At 41.6% G+C, this 25,946-nt stretch overlaps 1 protein-coding gene across 6 annotated transcripts in view; it reads left to right on the top strand.

The window, feature by feature from the left end:
- Positions 1-2,607: 2,607 nt before the first annotated feature.
- Positions 2,608-25,946, top strand: part of ank2b (ankyrin 2b, neuronal) — a 74,008-nt gene continuing 50,669 nt past the window's right edge. For 2 of the 6 annotated variants that reach the window (XM_027013111.2, XM_027013112.2), the window contains exons 1-7: positions 2,608-3,038; positions 15,495-15,596; positions 21,162-21,260; positions 22,689-22,787; positions 22,906-23,004; positions 23,371-23,556; positions 24,942-24,965. In XM_027013111.2, coding sequence (XP_026868912.2) covers positions 2,637-3,038; positions 15,495-15,596; positions 21,162-21,260; positions 22,689-22,787; positions 22,906-23,004; positions 23,371-23,556; positions 24,942-24,965 — 1,011 coding nt within the window. In that variant the 5' untranslated portion in view covers positions 2,608-2,636. The remainder of the gene's footprint in view (positions 3,039-15,494; positions 15,597-21,161; positions 21,261-22,688; positions 22,788-22,905; positions 23,005-23,370; positions 23,557-24,941; positions 24,966-25,946) is intronic. The other 4 variants (XM_027013113.2, XM_027013114.2, XM_035536692.1 and 1 more) reach the window with 3 other exon arrangements.

Consider the following 25,946-nt stretch of genomic DNA (forward strand, 5'->3'; position numbering starts at 1 on the left):
CGGCTGCAGAAAAGTGTCCTTCGCGACTGAAATGGAGTATTTGAGTGGGTGTTTTTTTTTTTTTTTCATCTCGAGCCTTATGCCAGGTAAAATGTGTGAGTTGAAGGTTTGCTCTGTTTGTGTGTGTGTGTGTGTGTGTGTGTGTGTGTGTGTGTGTGTGTGTGTGTGTGTGTGTGTGTGTGTGTAGGACAGATGGCATCACTGGTGTAATCCAGTGAGTCACCCCCTGTTGCCCTTTCCTCACATAGTAACACCCACATGCACATCCACCATACACCCACTGTAGGTGTGTGTGTGTGTGTGTGTGTGTGTGTGTGTGTGTGTGGTCATGTAACAGAAAGGGATTTGGGGAAAATCACAAACAAAACCTCAAAGGGAGGTGTACTAAACCCTATTAAAAATATTACTACCGACCACAGAATATTCTCCCGTAACAGACTGTTGGTTATCAATCTTACTTGGTATGTGTGTACATAGCATTATATTTTTATATGCTCACAGATGTACTGTCTCTACATAATGTTTAAAATAAGATCTCCCTGTCATGTCATCTGCCTTGTTTGTTTGTTGTTGTTTTTTTTTTTGGCTCACAAGATCAAGCAGTCACGATTTCAGTGCATGGCAGTTGAGTAAAGAACAGAAGCCATCTGCTCTCTCTCTTTTTCTCTCTCTCTCTCTCTTTCTCTCTATCTCTTTCTCTCTGTCTCTTTCTGTGTCATTCTCCCATCTCTCTCTGTTGGTCATTCCATCTCTCTTTTAGCCAGGATTCGGAGATTAGAAGGCCAGAACGATCCTAGCTGCTGATCTAAGAAACAGAATGAAACCTTTATGATGACACACCCGTATATTCGATCGGTGGCCATCTAGACTTTACACGCTCACACCACAGCTCAGGCACAAACTGGCTTCACTGGGTAGTGTGTGATTGTGTATGGGGTGGGTGAGGTGCTAATACGTGCCCTGGTGGTATTGGTGCACTAGTGGAAGTTCCGTGGGAACTGGTGGGCTCTGACCAAGCTGTCACACAGACTGCATGGTGATGCAGAAAAATCTAGACCAACGACAGCTATACTGAGGTGTTGATAATTAATTTATTTAAAAAAAACAAAAACGCTCATCCACCACCCGCTTAATATGATTTGTCAGATATTGTCATAAATAGCTAAGTGCATTGCTAATTAAAACCCATTTCTGCACAGCTTGTGAAATCAGGGACTGTGTTCCAGAAGAGGAAATACATCCAGCAGATGGCGCCATAGTAAAACAAACGTAGGTATGTGACGCACTGAAGCTGGGGGCCAGGCTTACGCTCGTTTGTGCATGACTGACAATATCAGTCACAGGCTACTACCCTTTCTTCTGTTGCTAGTCTGGACACTAGAACCTCAATTGTTTTTCACATTTAGTTACGTAGTATGTCTAACCTGTGCTGGAGAGAACTGATTGTAACTTTTGATTATCTATATCAGTTTACCTTCAAACAAAGTCTTGGCTTGGCTAAGTGGATTTTTTAGTTAGATACTATATGGTGAGAATTTCAGGTGTCATGCATTGTGGGTAATGTATTTTCTGTGTGCTTCAGAGCATTTCATCCATTTTAGAGAGATAGGCCTAGGAAAATAATATAGCTAACAAATGTTATTATGGATGCATGGCCACTTTTAATGAAACACACATACCCACACCCACACCCACACACAGGCAAACCCCAGATAGCTTGATTTGGATTCCGATGCTACTTGGTACATCTACACCTGCCTGCCAGACATTATACTCTAGCTGGGTGAATGCCATGTGTGAATCTCATGTACACACACCAACAGATAAATTCATCAAACAGGAACACTGCAAAATTCTCAAAATATACATTCAACTGTAAATTACCATGATGAATTTTTAAGCAGAAGCAATAGATTCTGTTCTTCTCTGAAACATCTTCTCTTCTCTGCTGGATTTCTGATGAAATGGGGCAGTAAACACTATAAATAAAGAAATTTGTGTGTGTCTTGGGGGGGGGGGGGTGATGGGGGAGGGCAGTGGTGCAGATGCTGTATGCACACGAGCTATGCAGAGTTTAGCCTCTGATGGAGGCAGACTATACCATTCTCTCTCTGACAGGTGGGAAGGGGGATGGAGGGATGGTGGAGGATGAGGGGACTGACTGTGAGGTGACTTTAATCTTTTATTTTCCCACCTCCCTGCTTTTCTTTTTTTTATGTGCATGGCTATGCTCATTTGTCCCTCTCAAGGGACACAGTGAGCAGATATACCACCTTGAATGGGTACAGTCCTGCTGCCTGAAGCTCCACCCCCACCAAGACTCTGAGAGAATGTGATTGGTTGGATAGTCTTGTTTTTCTGATGACTGGTAGTGACACAATCCAGTACGAAAATGGCTAACAGCAGCATGTGACACAGAGGGATGGGTCAGTTCTCTCTCTCTCTCTCTCTCTCTCTCTCTCTCTCTCTCTCTCTCTCTCTCTCTCTCTCTCTCTCTCTCTTTTTCTGTCTCTGTCTGTCTCTCTGTGGTTTACTTTTGCTGATTTGAGCTTATCCCTCGTACCCCTCCCTCCTCTGCCTGGTCTCTCCCTCGCACACACACCGCATACACACTAGCGCTCTGTCACCTTTCGTACATGCTGGTAGCTAGAGAGAAGCGGCTGAGAGCAGTTCCAGAGAGGTGGAGTGGGTGGACTGCAGCCCCTCTCGCTCTCTTTCTCTCTCTTTGCTTCTGCTTCTGTCTTACTACGACTCCGAAGACCGGTGATATCAGGTGGTGTTCCTCCACCTCTGGGCAGGACAGTCGCCTGTTGCAAGCTGGACACGGCCGCCCCGATCCGCCCGCCACCCCAACACCTCGCTCCGGCCTCCCTTTAGCCCTACAGGTGTGCGGAGAAACCACCATGGCGCACGCCGCCTCACACATCAAGAAGGCCCGCGTGGAGATGGAACAGGTGCAGGTACCCGACCTGAAGGCGCTGGAGAAAGCCCGTGAGAGGAGAAGGCGCTCCCGTGAGCGGGCCGAACGCAGGCGCAAGGTATGCGGCCGATGCCGCCCTTTCCTCCCCATGCCATACCCCCGCCTCCGCCTCTGTGCCATCCTCGCCCTCACGGGTGCCAGCAGCCCCAAAACCCCTCCATCACCAGCACCGCCATCACACCACCCACCATCTCTACAATTCATCTCTCACATCTCTCTGTACACACTTGGGGTCTGCCTGGCAAGCCTGGGAAGTCTCTACACCCTGGGTCTCTAGCTGGTTTATTGCACTGGGCTACCTGGACAGGCTCATGTCTGGGGTTTACGCCCCAAACTGCAGCGACGACTGTAAGGAGTCAGTGAGCTGACATGTTTTTCCTCTCTTCCTTTCTCCATATCCATCCACCATCCCTCCACTGACATCCGTCCTGCTATAGTCTCCCTTCGCGCATTCCCTTACATAACGCCTGCTACTAATTCCCCACCCCATCCCCGCTGTAGCCAAGTGAAGCCACCTGGCTCCTCTATCCCCCATACCATTGCATTCTGCATTCTCTCAGCAGCTCTGCCAATTCCCCCGCCCCCCTGAGTCCCCCCCCCCCCCCCCCCCCCCCCCCGTCCCCAATCAGTCTCCTCACAGTGCTCTGGTCGAGCTCTGCTTAAAAAAACTGCATGTGTGTGTCAACCCTGTGGCTGCGGCGGTCCGCAGGCTGCGTGCGTCAAAACGGGAGCTAATGCAGCACATAGCCAGCGGCTGACAGTGAGCCTCATCCCGGGATAAGGGATTTTATGTCGGATAATCCTTTTGCAGGGCGAGGGGACAGGTGGAATTGCGAGAGTACATTTTTCCAAAGAAATGGAATGTCTGTGTGTTTGCTTCTCACTCATTAAATTGCTGGAGATCCCGTAGGAATTCTGTCCTCCCATTCAGTTTCCAAGGAGATTGTACAGCTTTAAAAATCATCTTGCCTCCCTCTGCCGAAAGGAAAGCTCTTTCTCATATAGAAAAAAATGTCATCCTTTTCTGATGAATTATCCTAAGGCAGAAGCTATAGTTTTTCATGTACGCAATTACCTTTCATGTCACGCATGAGTGGTTTTCTGGAATTTACGTATACATTCAGCATTCTGTTCTGATTTTTCACCTGCTGGAAGAAAAGCAAACACATATGTGCTTCAACATGGAATATTTCAGTGCTACTAAAGACAGGGTGGACACAATGTTCCCTATATATTCCCTGTGTTCTGTGTGTTCCCTGTGTTTTATATGTTGCCTGCAGTTTGTTCCAAGGCATTTGTCTCTCAGGACCTAGGCTATGTTATACTCTGCTTTTGGGGTCAGCTATTTGCTGAGGTGTTTAGCACATGGATATTGGCTTTTCAGCAAGTCATAATCACCAACAGTTGAAGGCAGAGGTGTAAAAATGATGAAGCTTTTGTAATCGGGGACATGGCCAAGCAGAAAACCCAGACAATGGAAGGGCATTTCCCTGGGCAGAGCAATCAATTACGCAACATTAATATGCATTATGGCAGCTGGATTAGAACTACACTGAACTTTGAATGGTGGGTTGCAGAAACGACTGCAAGAGACTTCAAAGTGTTCATGTAATGTGTGCTTCGTTACTTCATGTAATGGAAGTGGACCTTTTACGTTAAGGATGAACTGCCTTGGACAACTGACTCCATTGAGTAGGATTATGGATAGAAAATGCATATAGAAATGGATGATGGATAGAAAACTTCTGGCATACACCCAGACAGGTTAAATGGAGCCCAGTGTCATTTAGTGTGTCTTTTGAATGGGGTGGGTTTTAATGGAAGCTTTGTAACTGAACCTTGAGCTTGAGTTTGGAGCTAGTAATGGTTGTAGTGTGACAAATTGTTGGACGGTTAGGTAGGCATCATCTACACTGGATTAGGCAAAGAGAAGAGGGAATAGTAAAATTAACTAAAGATCTTGGTTGTCTCATTGCTATGAAATGACTGTGTGGTGCATGTGTGGGGGTGATGGAGGTAAGGGCTCCACCCAGATGAATGTATGACTCTAGTGTGTTGCAGACAAAGGGGAGAAATGTCCAGTGTCTATACTAGTCAAGTTAGATTAAGGTTTTCTTTTTATAGTTTCTAAGTTAATCGGTTGGGCATAAAAAGTAACTTTATCGCTGCTTTATGACACTATCTGTGTTCTGCTGCAATAAATACAAACATGGTATATCTTATTTTAATACAACTCTTTTTGGTTTTGACTTCAGTGAGATGTTAACCTGACAACTTTGTTAATGGTTCTGATAGCACTCACTATCTTTTCTGGAGGTCTTGCTTTCCATGAAGAAACTGTATTGTATCACTGGGCAACGATTACTGATATGTAGACCCTTGATCTTCTGATCAAGGTGGAGTGTCACCAACAGCAGTGAGAAGACTGCATTAAAAGAATGGGTTATGGGATACTTGTTTCAGAAGGTTTTATTATTAGTACACAGTACATTGTGTGCATTAAATTTCAGCAGCATTTGAAGGGCCAGGTGGCCTTTTAAGGGGATTAAAAAAAGATTAAAATGGTGCCTGTTTTCCTAGCACAGGAAAACAGAAGACACAGTGTACTTTTTAAGTTACACTGAATTAGTGTGCCTATTAGATAACCACCACACACCAGTCCTTCAGTGTCGGTAGGGCATCCAACTTTTGAACATGTATGAGGCCTTCTGCAGAGTTTGTGGTGTGTGTATGAACACATTTCTTGTCTGGCTGTCTGCCCCAGCCTAACAGCACATTCACTCCCAATGTGGTCTGGACTAGAACATGTTAGGGTAATCTTTTTAGACTTTTTCACATCATTGTTCTATATGTGTCTATGCTGGCCTAGCACTTCCACACTGTGTTTTCCTTCTGAATGCTACGGGAAGCCGATTGACTCTCAAAATCAGTCCTATATTTGCTTTAGCTGTAGTGAAATAGACTGTATTAGACTAATTCTGCCTTAATTGTTAATTGATTCAGTGGGAATCTTACATAACCCAGACCCGTTTGTTGTTGAAGAAAGTCTAATCCATTATTGTCCTGTTGGGATGTTGCAGTTAAGTAACCTGTGCTCCACTTTTATCATGCTGCAAAATGCCAGGTGCTGCATTTTCCTGCCTAGTGCATCTCCCTCCGCACAACACGTAGTGGTGTGCCAGGATGCTAATACTGCTAAACGTGGGCGAAGGGGTGGGGGAAGTGTGACGACACAGAATTAAGCATGCGGTACAGCTGTCTGAGTTGCTATGGAAACATTGCCTCCAACACTTTTCTTTTTCTTTTTTTTTTGTCCCTACTCCATGCATTTTATAGCTACTGTAGGTGACGGGGACCACACCACCCACTCTTTGGAGCGTTACGCGGAGATTCAGGGGTGGAAACGTGTAGGTGAAATGAGCAAATTCGTGTCAAACATGTACAGAGTATTTCTACCTTGCAGCCACGCCCTAATGTCAGCGCAGAATACCCCCTGACAGTCAGTTAAAAAAATCAGTAGAAAACCCGAGCTCCCCCTAGCAAGCACTGGCGATATTGTTTACAGGGAATTGTTTACAGGGAATACAGGGACCTCGCGTTGCTTCTAAAGTACGTCACAGACTGACGGCATATGCTCATCTTAAGGCAAGACAGCGGTTTAGCATGCGTTGTCTCAAGGGAGAGCTTAGCTCAATACAGTCACCTGTGCTGGTGAAGAAGTCAAAAACTGAGTAACTACTATTGTTGTGACTTAGTGCTGGCAAAACACAATGGGCTTTGCAACTTCAAGTATGACACCTTTTCTTACATTACTTACTAGACTTTTAAGTACGGGTAAAAAACAAACCAGAAAAAAAGAAGGAAAAGTTAGATTCCTTAATTGATAAAAATTCCTTAAAGGGGACCTTGTCCCATTCTGTGGTTGACAGTTGGACAAATTTCAAATGCCTTGACTTCCATAAATATTTCTAGTTACTAAAAAATTCTTCTCTGAAGCTGACTGTGGTACCTGTTCGGCTGTGATGGCACTTAAGAAGCAGGCCTGGTGAGCCTATGTATCCAGCCAATATTATATTACCTGGAATTTGAGGCTGCACACAAACCTACTCTGTGGCATTAAAGTATCTTAATTGCTTAATAAATGCTATCAAGTTCATTAGCATGTCATCTTTAGTGCTGAGGCATTCCCCCTGAATAGTAGTAGTAGTAGTAGTAGTAGAGTAGTAGAGATCTCTGTGCCCCACCCCCACGTAACTTGGCCTACATGTCTTACCACAGACTAAAGATGTTTGATGTGTGCTCGGACCAACGGATTATGCTCTGCAGTCCCATTGTAATGAAGACGAAATTGAATCAGAATCCCCTGTCAGTTCCCTGATGGTGGTTAGGCCATCAGAAGGTATTGGTAATTTCTGAGGGGCAGGGTAATGTGAGTAATTTGTGATTCTGATTGGTGCTCTGTGTGGAGCACATCTGGCTGTCATGCGCAAACGCATTATAATGCAATCCATTATGTGACTGTATTTCACTGATTCCACTCTCCAGTGGACACTAGTAAATGATTAACATTATTAATGATTTGGGAGCATGTTGTTTTCAACTGTAGGCCCATTTGGAAGTATTGCAGTCCAGGTGAAATTGTTTTTTTAATAATATACTGTGTTTCTATCCTATTACTTTTACCATTTACTATCCTATTACTGTTATTAGTTTTTTGTCCAGTCTACTACATTCTATGCAAAAAGGTCCTAATGGTGTATTGACAGAAACTAATGAGCAGCCTTTGAAGGTATTGATCTAATATTAAACCAGTTCTCTCTCGTTCTCATGGCCCAAAGAATCCTAAGAACACATTGATTCATTATCATGTTTTGATTAGTAGTAATGTAGTAATATTAGTACTAACGGTCCTTTATTTGATTTGGTCAATTTGTCAGCATACATTTACAGGTATATCTCAGTATGTGGCATGAGAACACTTCTGTTTGGAGACTTTTCTGTGAGGGTTCTCTTAGTTACCAATCAGTTTGAGCCATTTACTTAGTGAAGAAGATTTTGAAAACCTTTGAATCATGTAGGCAAATGCTTCATTTGAATGGGAATTACTTCGTTTGAATGGGAATTGCTTCGTTTGCTTGAATGGAACATAACTGGGGCAAAAGAGTGTGCATTTTGTTCAGTGGGATGCTAAGTAATGCTTTCATTCTGTCAGCGGCTGTTGAGCAGAATGGGACCATTTACCTCTGGTGAGCGTGCCACCCACATGCATGCACACACATGAGCTGTAGCCTTGACAGTTCCTAGCACATCTCCAAAGAGAAATGCTTCATATATTAGAGATGAGATGAACCACTTCAGGGTGAGGAGATAAATGAACTGCATATTGTATTAAGCACAGAAGTCGGATCAATACATTTGCAACAAGCTTCTCTGTCCCCTCCAGGGTCAGTTTACAGGTCCACTGCTGGCAGATGATGTCTGAGCTGAGAGCACAGCAGGTAATATATTTCTGCCCTGAACTGTGCTCTAAGCATGCACTGTATGGCATGGAATCGTTTAGCATAATTTGGTATGCCGGAGTAGCATAATGTCGTGCAGCGCATGTTGTGCAGGGTAAACCATTTGTCATCCATTGCCATCTCTTTGCAGTGCATAACTATTAAAAATCCAAAATGGGTCCCTGTAAAACATTTTCTCAGGCCCCCGATACCTGGAACGTGCTATGTGAGGAATAACTGAACCAGTTGCAGTTTTCTGTTCAACCCAAGCAAGCCTGAGTAACTCCGGTCTGACATCCATGCACATCTCGTGGGTCACCATGTCTCCATACGTCTCCTCATTACCACAGGCTGAGTGAGGCTGCACTGCAGGTAGCAGCTGGAAGCCCCACGTGTGGCCCTGGCATGGCAACGCCCGCCACCCCACCCTGCTCCGCCCCACCTCGACCCACCCCACTTCACCCCAGCTCTTTTCTCTCCCTCAGCCCCTTGGCTGGGTCACCCGTGCCACCCCCCTTTCCCCGTGTACCCTTTGTTCCGAAAGCGCATTAACAACCACCATTCACATGCATAGCTGGGCTGGTGGGAGTAAAAATAGCCGCAGCTCAAATTAGCAGCTGAGGAGAAGCGTTAGTGCCCAGTGGCCAGCAGTGGCACACGGGCTTCTCTGTGTATGGAAGCAACCGCGTGCTTGGTTAGCAAACAGCCAAGTGAGTAGAGGAAGAATCCATGCTCTCAGATTGGACTGGGGAATGGAGCGGTATTATTTTAGAATTAGAGCGTGCTAGCTTGTCTCTAACTTATAATGGTGTGAAGCTCATTCACTTTTGCTATGGGCAATGCAGTGATGAGTAAGGCAAGCGGTTCAACGGAGGATAGTCCTGAGCGGAACGATCCTTATCTAAGTCACGGTCCTGATCAAAGCCACAGCACCGAATCCTTGGTAAGACTCTACAGGCTATATCTTGTGCTCTAAAACTCTGCAGCTGTGTCTCTGCTCTGTCTGTGGGTTCTTTAACTCAGCTGGAATCACATTTGCATGTGGTCCACTTTATGTACTGTACAGTTTGTACTGTTCTCTCCTTTTTCAAGACAGGTTCCTCTGCTGTGTCAGAAATAACCTTCACTTTTGAGGAAAACTTTTCAACTTTTGTGCCACATTTTGTGCCAGATTCATTCTTTGAAGTTGTTTATGCTATTTGGCTGCCAACCAACACCATCAGTTGCAAAATGGTATGTGTCATCTCACGTCCAGTTTGACGCTTGTGAAACTCCAACCTTAATGGAGAAGTTTAAATGTTTTACATTTAACATGTATAACAGTATACGTTATGATGAAAATTTCTCTATAATGTACACTCTGCTTATACTTTAATGGATTATAATGGAGAATGGAAGAACTTCTTGTGTGCTGGCCTCAAAACTCCAAGCAGACTCCAAGGTTCTGCAGGTTCTCCTTTGCTTGCAGTTTTCCTAAAACTTTGACAGGTGACAGCTGCACTGCCTTTTCTCTTTGAGAATCCGACTGAATCTGTATCTTTAAGCTTTATATGATGAATTAGTAGTTCTGAGTAAAGTATTCTCAATGTCAACAGTGGATGTGTCCATTTAGATGAAACCCATTCATTTTGAACCTCTGCTTAATGTCAGCAAAGGTCATTTGCAGGTTTAAGAGAGCTGGCGCATACTGTCCATTTGTTCCTTTGCTATGGTTATGAGATGAGTTGTTCCTATGGCAATAACACTTTTCATGATCTTGGCTAGGGGAATAGGGAGGACTAAAACTTGAATGTCAAGGTAAAGTATTTAAACTTGGCAGTGAAGTGAAGCCAGTCTAAATGCTTATCATACAGAGGACATCAAGCATGTGACAGCTTGGCATGAAAGCTCGCCTTGGATACTATACAGGATAAAGGGCAAAGGTCCCTCCACTATTCCTGCGGTGAATGGGTGGTACTTGAGGAGTTCCAGACTACCACTCAGATTCCTGAGTTCAATTCCTAGCAGACAGCCTTTTGTGCTGTTTTTACAGATAAGTCACTACTTAAAATATGTATACACCTTTCAATAAGCATAATATTTATGATAAAATGCAGATCAGATTGCATTTCAGTAATGCTGCGATCCTAGTGTGGGAATCCCGAAGATGTCAGGAGCTCACGTCACTGATGAGGAAGTGGGTCATCTCTGGCCACGCGGGGTGCAGGTGCTTGTGTTAGTTATGGTGCTCATGTTAGTTATGGTGTATTAGGTCTTTATCTCTTTTAAATGTGTGTGTGTGTATGTGTGTGTGTGTGTGAGGAGAAGTGGATGCAGCACCTGGCTGATTGGTGTGTATATTTCCAAGGGAAATATCTACACTGGCCTGGATGGTGTTATAGGATGAATGTCATGCAGCCTAAACTGGATAACACTTTCACATGATGGGTACAGCAAATATGCCCCAAACAATTGCTGTGGTCATGCTTTGTTTATTTTTGTATACCTAATTTGGTTATAAACATACATAGAATCTGTAAATATACAGATTCTAAACAGATACTGAACAATATCCAAGCCCTGTTCGGAAGTGCTGGCCTGCCCCCTTCCTCTGAGTGGTAGTCACTATTCATAGAGGGTGTGGCATACCACTCCCTGCGCCATATCCCTACATCCTCTGCATTGCCCCCCTCCCAATGCAGGAGAAACTGTTCTCTTGTGGCTTCCTGTGTCCTCAAGGACGTGACTGGGTGGGGCGAGCTTGAAGGCCTGAGAGGTGTAAATCAAGTCACAGTATGCTCGCTCCTGCTAAGGGACTGTAGTTACGCCCAGGTTTAGTGTGCAGAATGCACATATCATCCTGAAACTGTGATGCATAGTTTCACATGTTTCCACTGTAGACAGATAAAAAGATGCCAGTGACAGGACTGTTGGATATAAATTAAAATGTGGCTCTTATATACTGAGCACCGGGCTTTTAAGGTGTGCGGTGAGCCACATACTAAATTACATCTGCAAAGTCTTGTTAGTCAAGATGCAGCTCTGATGATGAAGACTTTGGAGTTGGTTTTAGAGAATGATCTTTTGTTTATATGCACTCGAGGCATCCCAAAGGAGCTTTGAAAGTACAGAAATCATTATCTCTCTCTGTCTCTCTGGCACTCTCTCTCTCTTTCAAGATGGTATGTTATTCAAACGCGATTGAATGTAGGGATTTCCAGGAATAACTGTTATTCTAATCGCTGTGGTATGGCGTCTGGTCATCAGGTGTTCCTGTGTGTGTGTGTGTGTGTGTGTGTATGTGTGTAACCCTGGGAAGTCAGAAGTATATCACACAGGACATTTTATGTGTGGCATATTTGTGTCTTCCATTTCCTTCTTCAAACTTTGTTCATCATCTCAAATCAATGCTCACAGCCCATTATATGTGTCTGCTCATCCCCTTTTTTCTCTTTCAAACAAAAATTCAAGCTTTTTCATTATAGGAAAGGTTAGTGGAATAATACATTTTCTGGACTATTGTTTGCAGTGAGCTTTGCCTTATAGCTTATAATCAAGGGTTTTTGTTTATTTATATTTATACTTTTATTGTAGTATGACTGGAGAATGTATTCTTTGTTTATGGTCTGCTGTGTACGATGCTGTTGTTGTGACAGAGCAACTGGTCTCCTTGGTTACTGGGCAGGGCATAGAAGTCTCCAGCATCATTATTCATCATAATATGTTGCATTATTCATGCATCTCTCACATAGTACACTTCTTAGAATTGAGAAGCACTTTCTGAATGAATGTTTTATGCAGAGCTACCCACTCAGAGGGCTTTCTGTAACATTTCTTATCCTTTTCTTATTATGTTTGCTAAGGCATCAACAATGTGTCCACTAACCTCTCATTAGAAAAGATTGGTTTTAATTATTTGTTTTGTATTTTTATTTGATGTTAGCATTTATAATGTAATGTGTATTACATTATGGACTCTGTATTAAAAGAACTGTTACATTCTTTTGTGAATATGATGCTTCTCTTGAAGTGAGTCATTACAGCTTCATCATGAACACTTATTCTCAGAAAATGAGTCACTTAAATGCCTGAAATTCACTGCTGTCAACATAAATAAATGTTTGACTTTTTAATTTGCTTGCACTGACTTTTATTTTAGAACTCAAAGATTCTCTAAGCGTAGAGTGGCTCAGTCTCAACTTTAACAATCCTCTTGCAGTCCAAGGTCCCTGTGTGGAAAACTGTACACTGTTTTCTGTTTCATGAAATGCTTATGGAAAATGTTTATGTGGGATGTTTATGGACAATCATCTATTTTTCTCCTTCACTTGCAATTCAGATGTGTTGCATAAGACCTGGTTTGTCTGCAGAAATTCTATCTGTAACTGCTATTAAAGACCAAATGAGGATAATGAAAATATTTTACATAATGGAGGAGTGTATTGAATATTATAAGGAGGGTTGGTGCTGTGTCACTGCTACTATTGTGAAGATTAAGTTTCCTGCTCTCTAGCCTCTGGTTAGGCTAATCGGATTTTTTGAATGCAAACAATAAACCTCTCTTTAGTATATCATCATAAAATCTCAAAGTGGTTTGTTGGGACTGGTAACTGGTTTTTTTGTATATCTATAGTAAGGCCTGTGATATTTTTACAGATTTACAGAGGCAATTGCTTACATGGATTCAATACATTTTTCTTCCATTTTGGAGAAGAGTGACATAGTTCATACATCTTAAAGTTACTGAACATCACATACAAGTGTGATGAGGCAGGATTCAGTAGACAAACCTTGAATATCACCTATAACTCTACACTGATTCCATAATGATTTTGTCCCTAATCCATATTACCATGTGTGTCAGACTAACCAAGTCAAATCCAGACTAATATAGAATATTTAGCATTTCTCAGCTCTGGGGGGAATTTGCCACCTTGAGTTAGATGCCATCTTTCGCTGGTGACACAAGTGTCATATTGAGATCACTCTGAACAGCAGGCCTTGCAGGGGCCTCTGTGCCCAGACTGAGGTGCCTTTGCTGGGATCGCGCCACCTGCTCTGACTGCCCCAGGGACTGGGGCTTCCAAAACACAAACAGGTTGCATCATTCTCAGAGCGATAACTTTCAGCACTCACTTCCCAGCTGTCTATCTCTCTCACACCCCCAAACCCTCTCTCACACCAACAAACCCACCCACACCCACCAACAACCCCACCCACAAACACACACACGTCATGTTCTCATAACATGTCTTTTGTGAAATCCCTGTTCAGCTACCAGCTCAGAATTTCTGTGTGATGCGTGAGTGCTGTATGATGTGAGTGCTGTGTGATCCTTTGTGAGGCAGGAATGTGAGGGCTGTGTGATTCTGTATGATTCTTGTGATATGTGAGTGCTGTGTGATGTGTATATGCTGTGTGATGCATGAGGGCTGTGTGAGGCTGTATGATGCTTGAGTGCTTGTGATGTATGAATGCTGATTGATGATGTATGCTGCGTGATTGCTTGTGCTGTGTGAGTGCTGTGTGATGCTGTGTGATGCATGAGTACTGTGTGATGAGTGAGTGCTGTGTGATATGTGAGTTCTATGTGATGCGTGAGTGCTGTGTGATGCTTGAGTGCTGTGTGATGCTGTGTGATGCATCAGTGCTGTGTGATTCGTGAGTGCTATGTGAAGCTGTGCATTGCCTGAGTCTTGTTCTCCTGCTTAGCATTAGCTGAATGAAGAGTCACACAGCTATGCGGCATCCTGCAGACTGCCTTGCTTAGTCATGAGCTTTTAGATTTATATTAGTTCCACCCTGTCTGCATGCTGCAGATTTGTCAAACCCTACAATAACAGTACTGTAACTACTGTATCATGTAATTTATTGTCATTATGCTGAAACACTGGACATGAAATGACTCTGGAGATGCTGAAACATTGGACATGAAACGTCTGCCTGTAGCTGAAAACAGGAAGTTTTATAAATGTATATATAAGTACAGTTTCCTAAGAGACTTAGGAATGTTGATTTCATAATTTATGTTGCACAGCATTGTAAAGATATTTTGCTATTTAAGTTTGTGACAGTAGTGTAGGTATTAGTTTTGTTCTTTATGCCTGTTGCTGATATTGGGGCCAACTTTGAAAGACCCTAGAGCCATATAAGATGACCCTGTAATGTTAAAATATTACATGATAATTAACCCACTGTCCTTCTTTGAGAATATCACTTTTTACACTAGCTACCTCCTGTATGAAACCATCACTCGTTTTCCATAGTTTTCAAATGCAGCTACTAAACACAAACATATGAGTCTCAGGAGGTTAACGTACTGCATGAAATTCAGACAGTTGTATTAATCTTGATTTCCAGATGGTTCGCCCTGCCCTATCAACTAACATCTGGAGTAACAGTAGCTTTACAGGAGGTCAGCAGTTAACACAGGACTGGGTGTGTGACGCCCAGATATGTTTGGCATCTTAGCTGTCCAAATGACCTAGAAAATTGGTCTAAACCGGAATTCTGTATTATTACTTAAGACAGCATGAGTGATGTTATTCTTTTTTATAAGTTTATTGTCAGAACCCTGTGCAGTATCTTACTTCACCTCAAAAAAGTCCTGGAGTGTATATCTTACTGTAGTCTATAGGTTTCAGATGATCCGTTGGTTCTACAGTAAATTGTAATCCACAATAAATATTTGGCCAAAATGACAAGCCTGAGACATTAAGATAATGAAATAATTTGCCCAAATAAATGAAGAAGCTTATGACAGAAATCCTTTATAAATTTCTGCTCAGTTGAGAGTTGATTTGGTTTGTTTTTCACACCAAATCTATCGTGTCTATTTTTTATTCTCATGTTTTCTTCTACTCCAAAGTCATAAATATTGCTCCGGAGTCAGAAACATCACTGTGGACATACAGTTCTATCTATTTATTTATTTATTTATTTATTTATTTATTTATTTATTTATTTATTTATATCCGTGTCTGTACATTTTTTTAATAATACGTCTAACACTGCTTTTCTTCCTCTTGGTTTTCCAGTCAGACAGCAATACCAGCTTCCTCCGGGCGGCGAGAGCTGGCAACATCGAAAAGGTCCTGGAGTACCTTAAAGGTGGAGTCGACATCAGCACCTGCAATCAGGTTAGACTTGCTCTCTCAGCCAAACGTGTTTCAAATCTCGCCGGATGTATCTGCGATGAGTGCAGCACAAATGCCTTGGACAAGTGACATCAAATGTGTCTAATGTCTGGCTGCAGGCCGTCGGTAAACATGTCACTCCCTGGTCCTGCCTGATTCCCTTGCTTTGGCTCGATAGCTCATTTTGCTTGAAGGATCCTTGTGCATTCATCAGTCCACGTCAGTGACCTTCCCAGTGGAGTGGGAAGAAGAAGCCTCAGTTTAAATGGCTTCTTGGTGCTGATTCGATCAATAACCACACTACTCGTGATGCTGGTTTCTGGCAGGGCATTCACTCTTTAAGCAATGTCCTAGAAGCATGGGGAAAATGATCTACTCGTCAAAAGCCAATTTTGTAACCTACCTAGTGATGGATAGTGTAAAATCACTGAGTCTAAAATGTGATTGGTCCTATAATTTGCATAGAGCACAGTGAAGCAGGGTATTGCTTGCTAACAGGAAGCAGTAACAGCTTGTGCTAATTCCCAAAGGTCTTCCTTACTCACTTTAAAAGAAAGATACACAACCTAGTTTTTTTTCCAAATGCTAAGCGATAGATACAACTATTTATAATTCTTCATTAAGCCACTGCATGTCAAAGTGTTTAGCAGTCTTTGTTTCTTTCAAATCTGTCGGCAATGAATAGGCCCTGAGACAGCTTACCTTATTTTAAATCGATTAATTTAAATCTTTGTATTTATTTATTTGAGGAAAATTCGTTTTTTATGACTTGCCTTAGAGAATGAGACCAAATGTATTGAATCTGTCATATTGTTCTGTAGCAAAAAAACAAAAAGAAATTGGCCTGTAGCTTTTAGAAAGTGAGAAATGGCCTGCCTTTTTTCTTGTCTTTACACCTCTGCTACCCAGTCAGGGCATGGGTCGGTGAAAGCCGATAGTGTGTTGACCACCGCCCCACGGCAACGGAGTATTTATCCAGCATGGTGAACACTGATCACATGAAACATTTCCACAGAGGTGTCGAATGTCCTACCCAGAGCCGCCACCCATGAGCGACCCGCAGTCATGTCGTTGATGCTTCAAGAACTCTTCCCAGCCTGAATGCAGAACAAAAATGCACCGCTGCTTGTACTGCAGTGGCGAGTACATGGTCTTTCACTGACCACACAGGCGATTTATTGGTTTTGGGTTTTACCTGCGTCTTGTAGGTTGGGCCGCGCAATCCTGTGTTGTGGTGCTGTTGCCCTGTGGGTGGTGGTCTTGTCCAGGCCAGGCATTTGAAACACTAGAATGCTGACCTTTAACCAGGGGTAATTCAGTCTCCAGTGAGTGGGTGACCCAAACGCTGCACCACAGATGCTAATTCTGCCCAGCATTCACACAGCAGAGCAAGGAAATGATGACACACAAAAAAGAGCGTTCCTCACAGAGAAAGCGATGAAGACTAAGTCCTTACTTAGGTAGAAGCTGCATATTTTTCTTTTTTGTTGATTTGTTTGCTTGCTTTGTGTAGTCAGGATTTTTTTTTTCCAATCAAGATTCAGACTCATACTAAGGACTCATACTGTAGAGACAGGGGAGTATATCTAAGGATTTATACTGTTGAAACAGGGGAGTATATCTAAGGACTTATAATGTAGAGACCGGAGTACATCTAAGGATTTATACTGTAGAGAGAGGGGAGTATATCTAAGGATTTATACTGTAGTGACAGAGGAATATATCTAAGGACTCATACTGTCGAGACAGGGGAGTATATCTAAGGATTTATACTGTTGAGACAGGGGAGCATATCTAAAGATTTATACTGTCGAGACAGGGGAGTATATCTAAAGATTTATACTGTCGAGACAGGGGAGTATATCTAAGGACTTATATTACATATTCAGGGAGTATATCTAAGGATTTGTATTACACATTCCGGGAGTACATCTAAGCACTTATACTGCAGAGACAGGGCAGTATATCTATAGACTTGTACTGTAGCTACAGAGTATATCTAAGGGAAACAGGTTACCTTTTAGACATTAAATGATCGATTATGTAAATACACTGAAAATACACATTAATTCACTTTAATGCGAAATGCTCCACCCATATACTCACATTGTTCATTTTTTGAATTGTCTTTAACATTGTAAAAAAACAACAACAACAAAAACTTTAGAAATACTCATAAGCTTTCTGTTAAAGCTTTTGAAAAACAACCAAACACAATGTGATATCTCAATAAAGATTGGTGAGAGTTTCTTCTGGAGAACAGACAGAACATGCATACAGCTAAAGATTAGCACACGTTGTTAAATGTGTCACTGAAATCTGTGCTCAGTTCTGTGATCCCATCTAGAATTTCCTATTACTGACAGGCTTTGCTATCTGATGATTTAAGAGCCAGTTTCTTTGACCATAAAACCTCCTTCACCCAAAACACTGCACATCACTCACTGTGTTTGACAGGCACAGTAATCAGTCAGTATTGAGAGGGGGTCTGAATCCCCTAGTCGTAACTCAACTCTAATAAGATGGTTGGTCTGGAGATTGAACAGAATGGTGGAACAAATCCCCTTAGGACCAGAGCTCCAGCAGTACCATGCACCAGAATGAAGTCAATTATCCCCTGGAGGTAAATTTGCCCAAAAAGAGAAGTTCAAAATGAACTTGATAAAATGAGACTTTCATTATTTTCAAAACAGGAAGATATTCGTGAATCTCTCAATGTATATACCTCTGGCTAATTGGAAAAACAGATCTGGGAAAAAACACATGTTATGCCAGTCACCCATGTTATCAAGATTCATTGTCTATCCCTGATTTGTTGCTGTGTCCAGAAGATTTAATATTCTATCTGTTTTATTACCACCACAAATTGTATTTCCCATCTCTCCGTTGGCTAAATAAACAGATAACTGGGAACATTGTTATAAATCAGACCTCTACAAAAATATAGCATAGCAATATAGGCAAAGTAAACATTTACTATAATGATTTAATAACTCCAAAGCCTTTCAGCAGGAGCGCTTAGGTGCTATCGGCCAACGTGATTACTCCTCCAGGCTTGTGCAGCCGGATGGTTGCAGGATGGAATGGGGTCATAGGGAAGATGGATCGGGTGCTTCTGAGCATGCCACCACACGGTTTCCACGTAAACACCAGAGGTGCGTGTGCTGCTCTCAGAGGGCAGCAGCAGATCGGAGACGTCCTCTGTCGGTGTCAGCCAGTGGCCTGCAGCAAGGCAGGCCTGCTCTGGACAGTGAGCTTGCTCTGGGGCCACTAAGAACTGATTTATGAGCTGAAAAGGTGCTTTTTAAAGTGGAGAGAAATGCATGCAGCATTACGTATGCTGGAGCCCTTTACACCTCTGCTAGGACACATATTCCAGGCTTATAAAGTGTTTCATTTACATCTATGGCATTTAGCAGATAGTCTTGTCCAGAGCGACTTACAGGAGTGTTTAGTTGACTCTGTTGTCTACTAATGTTGGTATACTAGGCCTGAGTCTAAGCTTATGACTATTTTATTTGTTTGTTTTAAACTGTACATCCCCCCCCCCCACCAACACACATACACACAAAAATCAACAGCCTTGGACCCTTTAATGTTTGCTGAAATGTCTTAGTGATAAAGTATGATACTGCCATGTCAATTGTATGTCATGTATCTGTCTTTACATTGCCATGTAAATTCTCTACTCACATTCCATACCTCGATTGCACTCTTTATGTACTGCCTGCACAGTCTCTGTCATACATGTGTGCATCTATATTGCACATGGGTCCAGGAGAAATGTTATTTCATCTCACTGTAAACTGCTCATTGTATATGGATGTGGTAACAAAAACAATCTACTTGGCTTGATTTAAATCTGAGGCAGGCTATGAAGTGTTTTACGCACCTTTGTCCATTTTCTTTATTTATTTCCAAATAAACCATCCAGTTTAGTAAGTACTGACTATTTTTAGAATGGCTCATAAAGAATCTCAATTGTTGGAAGTGAGGCTAGATACAGTAATCTTTGATCACCATGGCAAAATATGAACACTGATTAGCTAAATATACAGAGCAGTTATATATAGAGGAAACCTGGATTGCCCAAAATATGTACAGAGCCCTAAAGGCTTAGTGAAATGTCCTGTAAGTCCAGTTGGATGCTGTTAATGTCTTTGCCTTAGTGACGGTCACTGATTAGTAAGCAGTTGATGATGTGGCATGGATACTTTGCTTAGTCGAGCTGCTAGCCCACCAGGCTCAGGTGGTCAACCCTCAATTACCAGGGTCAGCGGCAGCGTGGAGCAGTGGAGCAGACTGGTAATTGGTTCTTGTGGGATGAAGTTGAATTTATAAATTGCTCAATATAGAAGTATCATAGTTTCACCCTTTCAACTTGGTTGTATTATGATTTTATTAGACGTTTGACTACAGGCCTAAACATACAGATTGCATCCATTGTTGAAATGGCTCCTCTCAGCAATGGTAGACTGGCATATACTGTAGAATACTGAGATGGTTAAGTCTTCCTGGTAATCTGTATTGAGTCACATGGAAAATAATTTTAATATCTGGGCAAGGCATTTACATGTAGAATCTGTTTTTTGCTGCAGCATGGGAATGAACACCAGTCTTCTTATTAGATTTAGATATTTTTGAGTGACAGCAGCTCCATTATGTAGTTTAGTTTTGCTTGGCTGGTTATAAGGATTAAATTTATACATGTGTCAATATATGAGATTAAAAATATACCCACTTGCGACATGACAGAACAAGTCAGACGCTCGCAGACTTTATAAGGTTTTTTATTCTCAGCGGGGTAATCCGTTATCGTAGCAAGTAATAGAAAGAGGCTCAGAACCAGAGAGCACAAGATGAAAAATCCAGACAACATCGGTAGTAACAATAAACAATAACAATAACAGTCCAGGTCTAAACCAGAGAGGCACAAGAGACAAGCAGACAAAAGCAAAGGGAGCATGCAAAGGCAAAAAACTGAACGAAACAAAACAGGTCAACAACGAGAATAGAGAACAGCAAACAGAAGAAAACTGCGTGCACACACAGAGTGAATGGCAATATGTTTTTGAAGGTGCAGGACACAGATTAAGTGAGATTACTTGAGATGAATGCCCTGATTGTGTATTAGCAATACTGTGTATGTTTACAAAGAGGCTACTTGAACGTTTACTGATATAGGAACTACTAAATTAAAACTTTTTGCTCAAAGCGATATGAAATAAAATGAACAATTCCATATTGTTGCTTTATAAGGTACACTTCAACACTTTAAGGTCAAACACTCTTTGATGTAAGTGTTATTAATGAATAATGAATCCTTCATAATTCATTGGCACATATCTTTGCCAGGGTGACACATAAATGGCATAAATGGGGCCACCCACATCTGTTTTGTCATTTGATAACTCTTCATTATGAGCATTGGCAGTGCACAGTCTTCCAACCATGAAACACACTGAGCGTGGATAAAGTCCAACTCTCTGTACCTCTTCATTTTCCCCCATCTTTTTCTGGGATGGCTCTTTGCTGATTGCTGGCTTTTGTGCACTCACGCCTTTCCAGAATGGGCTGAATGCTCTGCACTTGGCCGCAAAGGAAGGACACATGGATTTGGTCCAGGAGCTGCTGGATAGGGGAGCCACAGTGGATGCTGCAACCAAGGTGAGCTCCTCTTTGGGCAGATGGTGAGGTTGGGCGTTAAAAGTGCAAAACACACCTGGGGTAAGGGTTGTAAGTTCACAGCACTGTACTTTTGTTGAGAAGAGGTTTTTTATATGTATGGGCTTATTGTTCTGAGTGGAATGGCATCGTGGGTAAATGGACGACTCAGCAGCCAGAAGCTCCTTTTGCAAATTGGATTTGGATGTTTTTATGTAGGAACCATGTCAGTGGAGTGAAATGAAACAGGTTTTTGATGTGTGGGCATAATGGGGCCAATTCCTGTGGTGCACTGATGTATTTATTTGTCAGAAGAAGAAATCTCTTCACTCTTGTAAGAACCAGTTTTTTTAATTTACCTTTTACCATTCTGTTTACTCTTTCAGTGTGGTCCCTATGTTTTTAAATTATTTTGGAAGCTATATTTTCAGTAAGCAAGGGAAGGACTTTTCTGAGATAGATATTGCCATTTTTTGCAAGTGCAGTAAAAAAACAAGTAAATAATTCTGAACTTAAAAGCACTCATGCAAAAATACATTGCAAAGTTCACAGAAACAGTGTAACTGATCCAGGTTCTGTGGGATTTCAAAGAAATGCTTATACCAGCACAGCATAACCTTTTCCATGTCATAAATGTGGAACACTACCCCTGAACCTAACACTAATGCTATATGATCACTGAGGAATCTGTCATTGCTAGACTGGGTGTGCTGGTCATTAAGAAATGACTTTGCTATCTTCGGCATGAGAGTGAGAGGCACTTTACTATACTCATGTTTGCAAGGCTTTAGAATTAGGTTTTGGATGCATTGGGATGACACAGAGCCTCCTTTAAACATATCAAAAGTATGTTGTCCTACACATAAATAATTGTGTAGGACACATGCACACACCACCCATTTAAGCTGTTGCAATGACAAAAAAGATATTCTATTCTATAAACCTTGCTTGTCTTAGGAAAATTGCATCTTTTTCACTCTTTCCTTCTCTCTCTTACTCTCCCACATACACACACACACACACACACACACACACACACACACACACACACACACACACACATACATTTAATTGAAGCCTTAATTGGGCAATCTAGCCTCTGCTCTGCTAGAAATGATAATTATAATTGATAAATGATATTTATAATTGTACCAAATTATAGCAGTTTCTACCTCTGTTTGTGGAAGAATCACATGAAATATATGGTACAAGCTTTGGTAATTACCTTATGAGGTTCACATAGTATGAGGGTTAGTTTATTATGATATGACACTTAGGTTAGCATAAAGACATTTGGGTTAGGTTAACATTGGTGTTAGGTTAGCAAAGAGTGATAATTAGGCTAAGTTAGCACTGTGTGATGCTTTAGATACTGACACACCTTCTGTAAGTTCTGATTTTGCTCTTGTGGATTTCTTGTTTGGCCCACAGAAAGGGAACACAGCCCTCCACATTGCCTCTTTAGCGGGACAGGGAGAGGTGGTGAAAGTCCTGATCAAGCGTGGAGCAGACATCAACGCACAGTCCCAGGTGACCGAGAGCTCAGCAGGTCTAGCCGATGCCTTTTGGTAAAAAGAACAATGTAAATCTTCACTGCAGCTGCGTTCACCAGCATGTGATCAGGGAATGTTGAATTGCTTGGCTGCAGAATGGATTCACTCCCCTGTACATGGCTGCACAAGAGAACCACCTGGATGTGGTGCGCTACCTCCTGGAGAATGGAGGAAACCAGAGCACTGCAACAGAGGTAAGAGATAAGCTACATAAAAACTGTGCTCAGTTTCTTTGTACATGTATTGGGGCAGTGGTAGCTCAGTGTTCATGGTAATAGAGTAGTAATCAGAATGCTGCCAGTTTAAGCCCCACCTCTGCCAGGTTGCCACTGTTGGGTCTCTGGGCAAGGCCCTTAGCTCTCAAATGCTCAAGATGTGTTCAGTCATAATTGTAAGTTGCTTTGGTCAAAAGTATCAGCTAAATGCCTTAAATGCATTCTGTATTTAGGTATTACAACACAGATTGCACATCAGTAGATAAGAAGTCATGCATTTCAAACCTTATGTTTTTTTGTTTTATCATTATGCCAATTAACTCTGTGCTCTGTGTGTGTTTGCAGGATGGCTTCACTCCTTTGGCCATCGCTCTGCAGCAGGGCCATAACCAGGTGGTGTCTATCCTCCTGGAGAATGACACCAAGGGCAAAGTGCGCCTGCCAGCACTGCACATTGCTGCCCGCAAGGACGACACAAAGTCTGCCGCCCTGCTGCTTCAGAATGACCACAACGCCGACGTTCAGTCCAAGGTAGACATCTGGGATCGGGCAGAGACTGGAACATAGCCGGCACTTATGGGGATATGGGAACGTGGGGGAAATATGAATGTGCATGTTTGGAAAATCACAGTACCTTAAACCCTCTAACCATTAGGTGCTCCCATAGCATTGTGGCCTTTGTCCTTTAAAACTGTCACATGACACTTGGTGGCTTTTGTGAGAATCTGAGCCAGTTTTAGTGTCTTCCTCTGCGTGTTCTGCCTTGGATGGTTTATTCTACGTGTTCGTTAGACTTTGTCTGCATCTCTGTTTGTCTTTCTCCTCCAGTCTCAGTGTGCCTGTGTCCTGTGTCTGCAGCCTGACGCTGTCCGGGTTTCGCTCTTTTCTCTATCAATGCATTTTTATGTAGTACTTGTGCTGTTGAGTGTACCTTTTGCCTAAATACATTAAAATATGTGGGTGTGGCATGGATTCTCCCTAAAGGTTGCATTAAGTGCAACCCTTTGCTGAAGAGAATCATGTGCATGTACTAATTTTCTTTGGAAATGGCTAAGGACAAAATGTTTTCGGGGCCAATGATCATAGATAATTAAATAATTTCCGCATAATATCTTGTTTAAAGATCAGTGCCCCTATCTTTGCCACTGCTTAAAGATCTTTTGCTTGAATCAATTGTCTGAAATTGCCTAATGTGAGCCAGTATAGCCATTTTATTTGCTTGCTCATTAATTAGTGCTAATTAAAGTAAGATCTTCTCTTCCTGTGATCAATTTATCTGCCCATAACTCTCCAGTTGTGTGCTATATTAGTTATTTGTGTATTTAATTTTTTTTTTATCCTTAGAACTATTGTTGCTGCTGACCCAGTTCTCCTTAGGATGTGAAGAAATATATTTAACTTTTAAAAATGAGCAGTCATTTATTATATTTAAAATCCATAAAATATGTTGGATTCGTTTAAACTGATAGAACAGAGACTTGATAGTCTTGTCTAACCAAATGATAAAGCAAAGGATAGAGATTGGCTGATAATATTATGGCCAAAGCATTGGGCAGTGTTAATAGGTAATTTGTTAATAGGGTCATTTGTAGCATGTAGCTACAAATAGCATTGTAGCATTTGCTCTTTTTGAGACACACTGTACAAAAAATAATTCAACTATGTACACACTGCTTCAAAGGATCTTTTATGCAACGCATGATAAACATACTGCATGATGAGAAAAGATACATACTAATAAACGTTTCGAGTTAAAAAAAACAAAGTGCTAAGTTGGTATGGAAATATCAATACATCTCCAAAGAAACTTACAAAGACATCAGCCCTGTCTGTGCATGCAGAATGTGAGTATACATATGTGGGTGGGTGAAACATAACAAAACTATTTCCTCCCTCTATGGTCTTTAATGCTTCAGATGATGGTCAATAGGACTACTGAGGTAGAGAGATTTGTTTTCTAGTTTAAATCTATATTTTTCTAGTTTTAAAATCTTTAGTTTGTTTATTTCTTACACATGTATTGGTTACTGTATGGCAATGCATGCTGTTTTTTTTTCCATAAACTTTAAGAAATATTATTTAACTGTGCATGCTTGGCCTTTTGACCATCTCATGTAAGCATTCATTAAGAAACTGTTTGGATTTCCTGAGTTGTAATATATATTTGTATCATCAGATTTATAGTGTTAGTTCTTAACTGTGTTTGGCTTAAACTGCTCACATTTCATTGCTTTTCTGACACCTTGGTTGATTATAAGGATTTGCTGGCCCATTGATATTACAAACTGGCACGGGATGAAAAATCCATTAAAGTAAACAGTATGCATTGTTTGCGGAGAATGGAAACCCCAGAGCACCACGGCACTTGTGTACAGTTGGTCTGAAACTGCAAAGGCATGTTTACAAACTGACCATCACAGGCATGTACTTGAGAGTACACACCTGTCACTGCCAAGCTCCAGAGTCTGCAAGGTGCACGAAGATATTTTCAAATAAATACTTAATACACAGTAGCATCAAAACCTTGTGAATGTAGTATTATGTTGATTTGTCACATATGCAAACTTTGGACTTTGGAACAAGTGGTCAACAAAGAGCTTTTTCATTTTTGCCCAAGTACACAAAACTGATAGCTTGACAGTTTAATTTCTCCATCTTATTACATTATTTTGTTTGCTGTCTTTATTCAAATGGAAAATTACAAATACCTCAATTAGAATTACACATATAATTACATTAGTAATAGCTGTTAGATCTGATTCAGAAAAAAAAACAAACAAAAACTGTTAGATCTGATTTGGTATATTTGGCCAGGTTAGGCTGGCTGTATACATGTTCATATAAAAATCACCCATAGCTAATATATGAAATGAGGTGAAGTAACCTGATAAGTCGGTATTTTTGCACTTGTTAAAAGACTA

This window comes from Electrophorus electricus, chromosome 19, assembly GCF_013358815.1.
Source record: "Electrophorus electricus isolate fEleEle1 chromosome 19, fEleEle1.pri, whole genome shotgun sequence".
Taxonomy (NCBI): Eukaryota; Metazoa; Chordata; class Actinopteri; order Gymnotiformes; family Gymnotidae; genus Electrophorus; species Electrophorus electricus.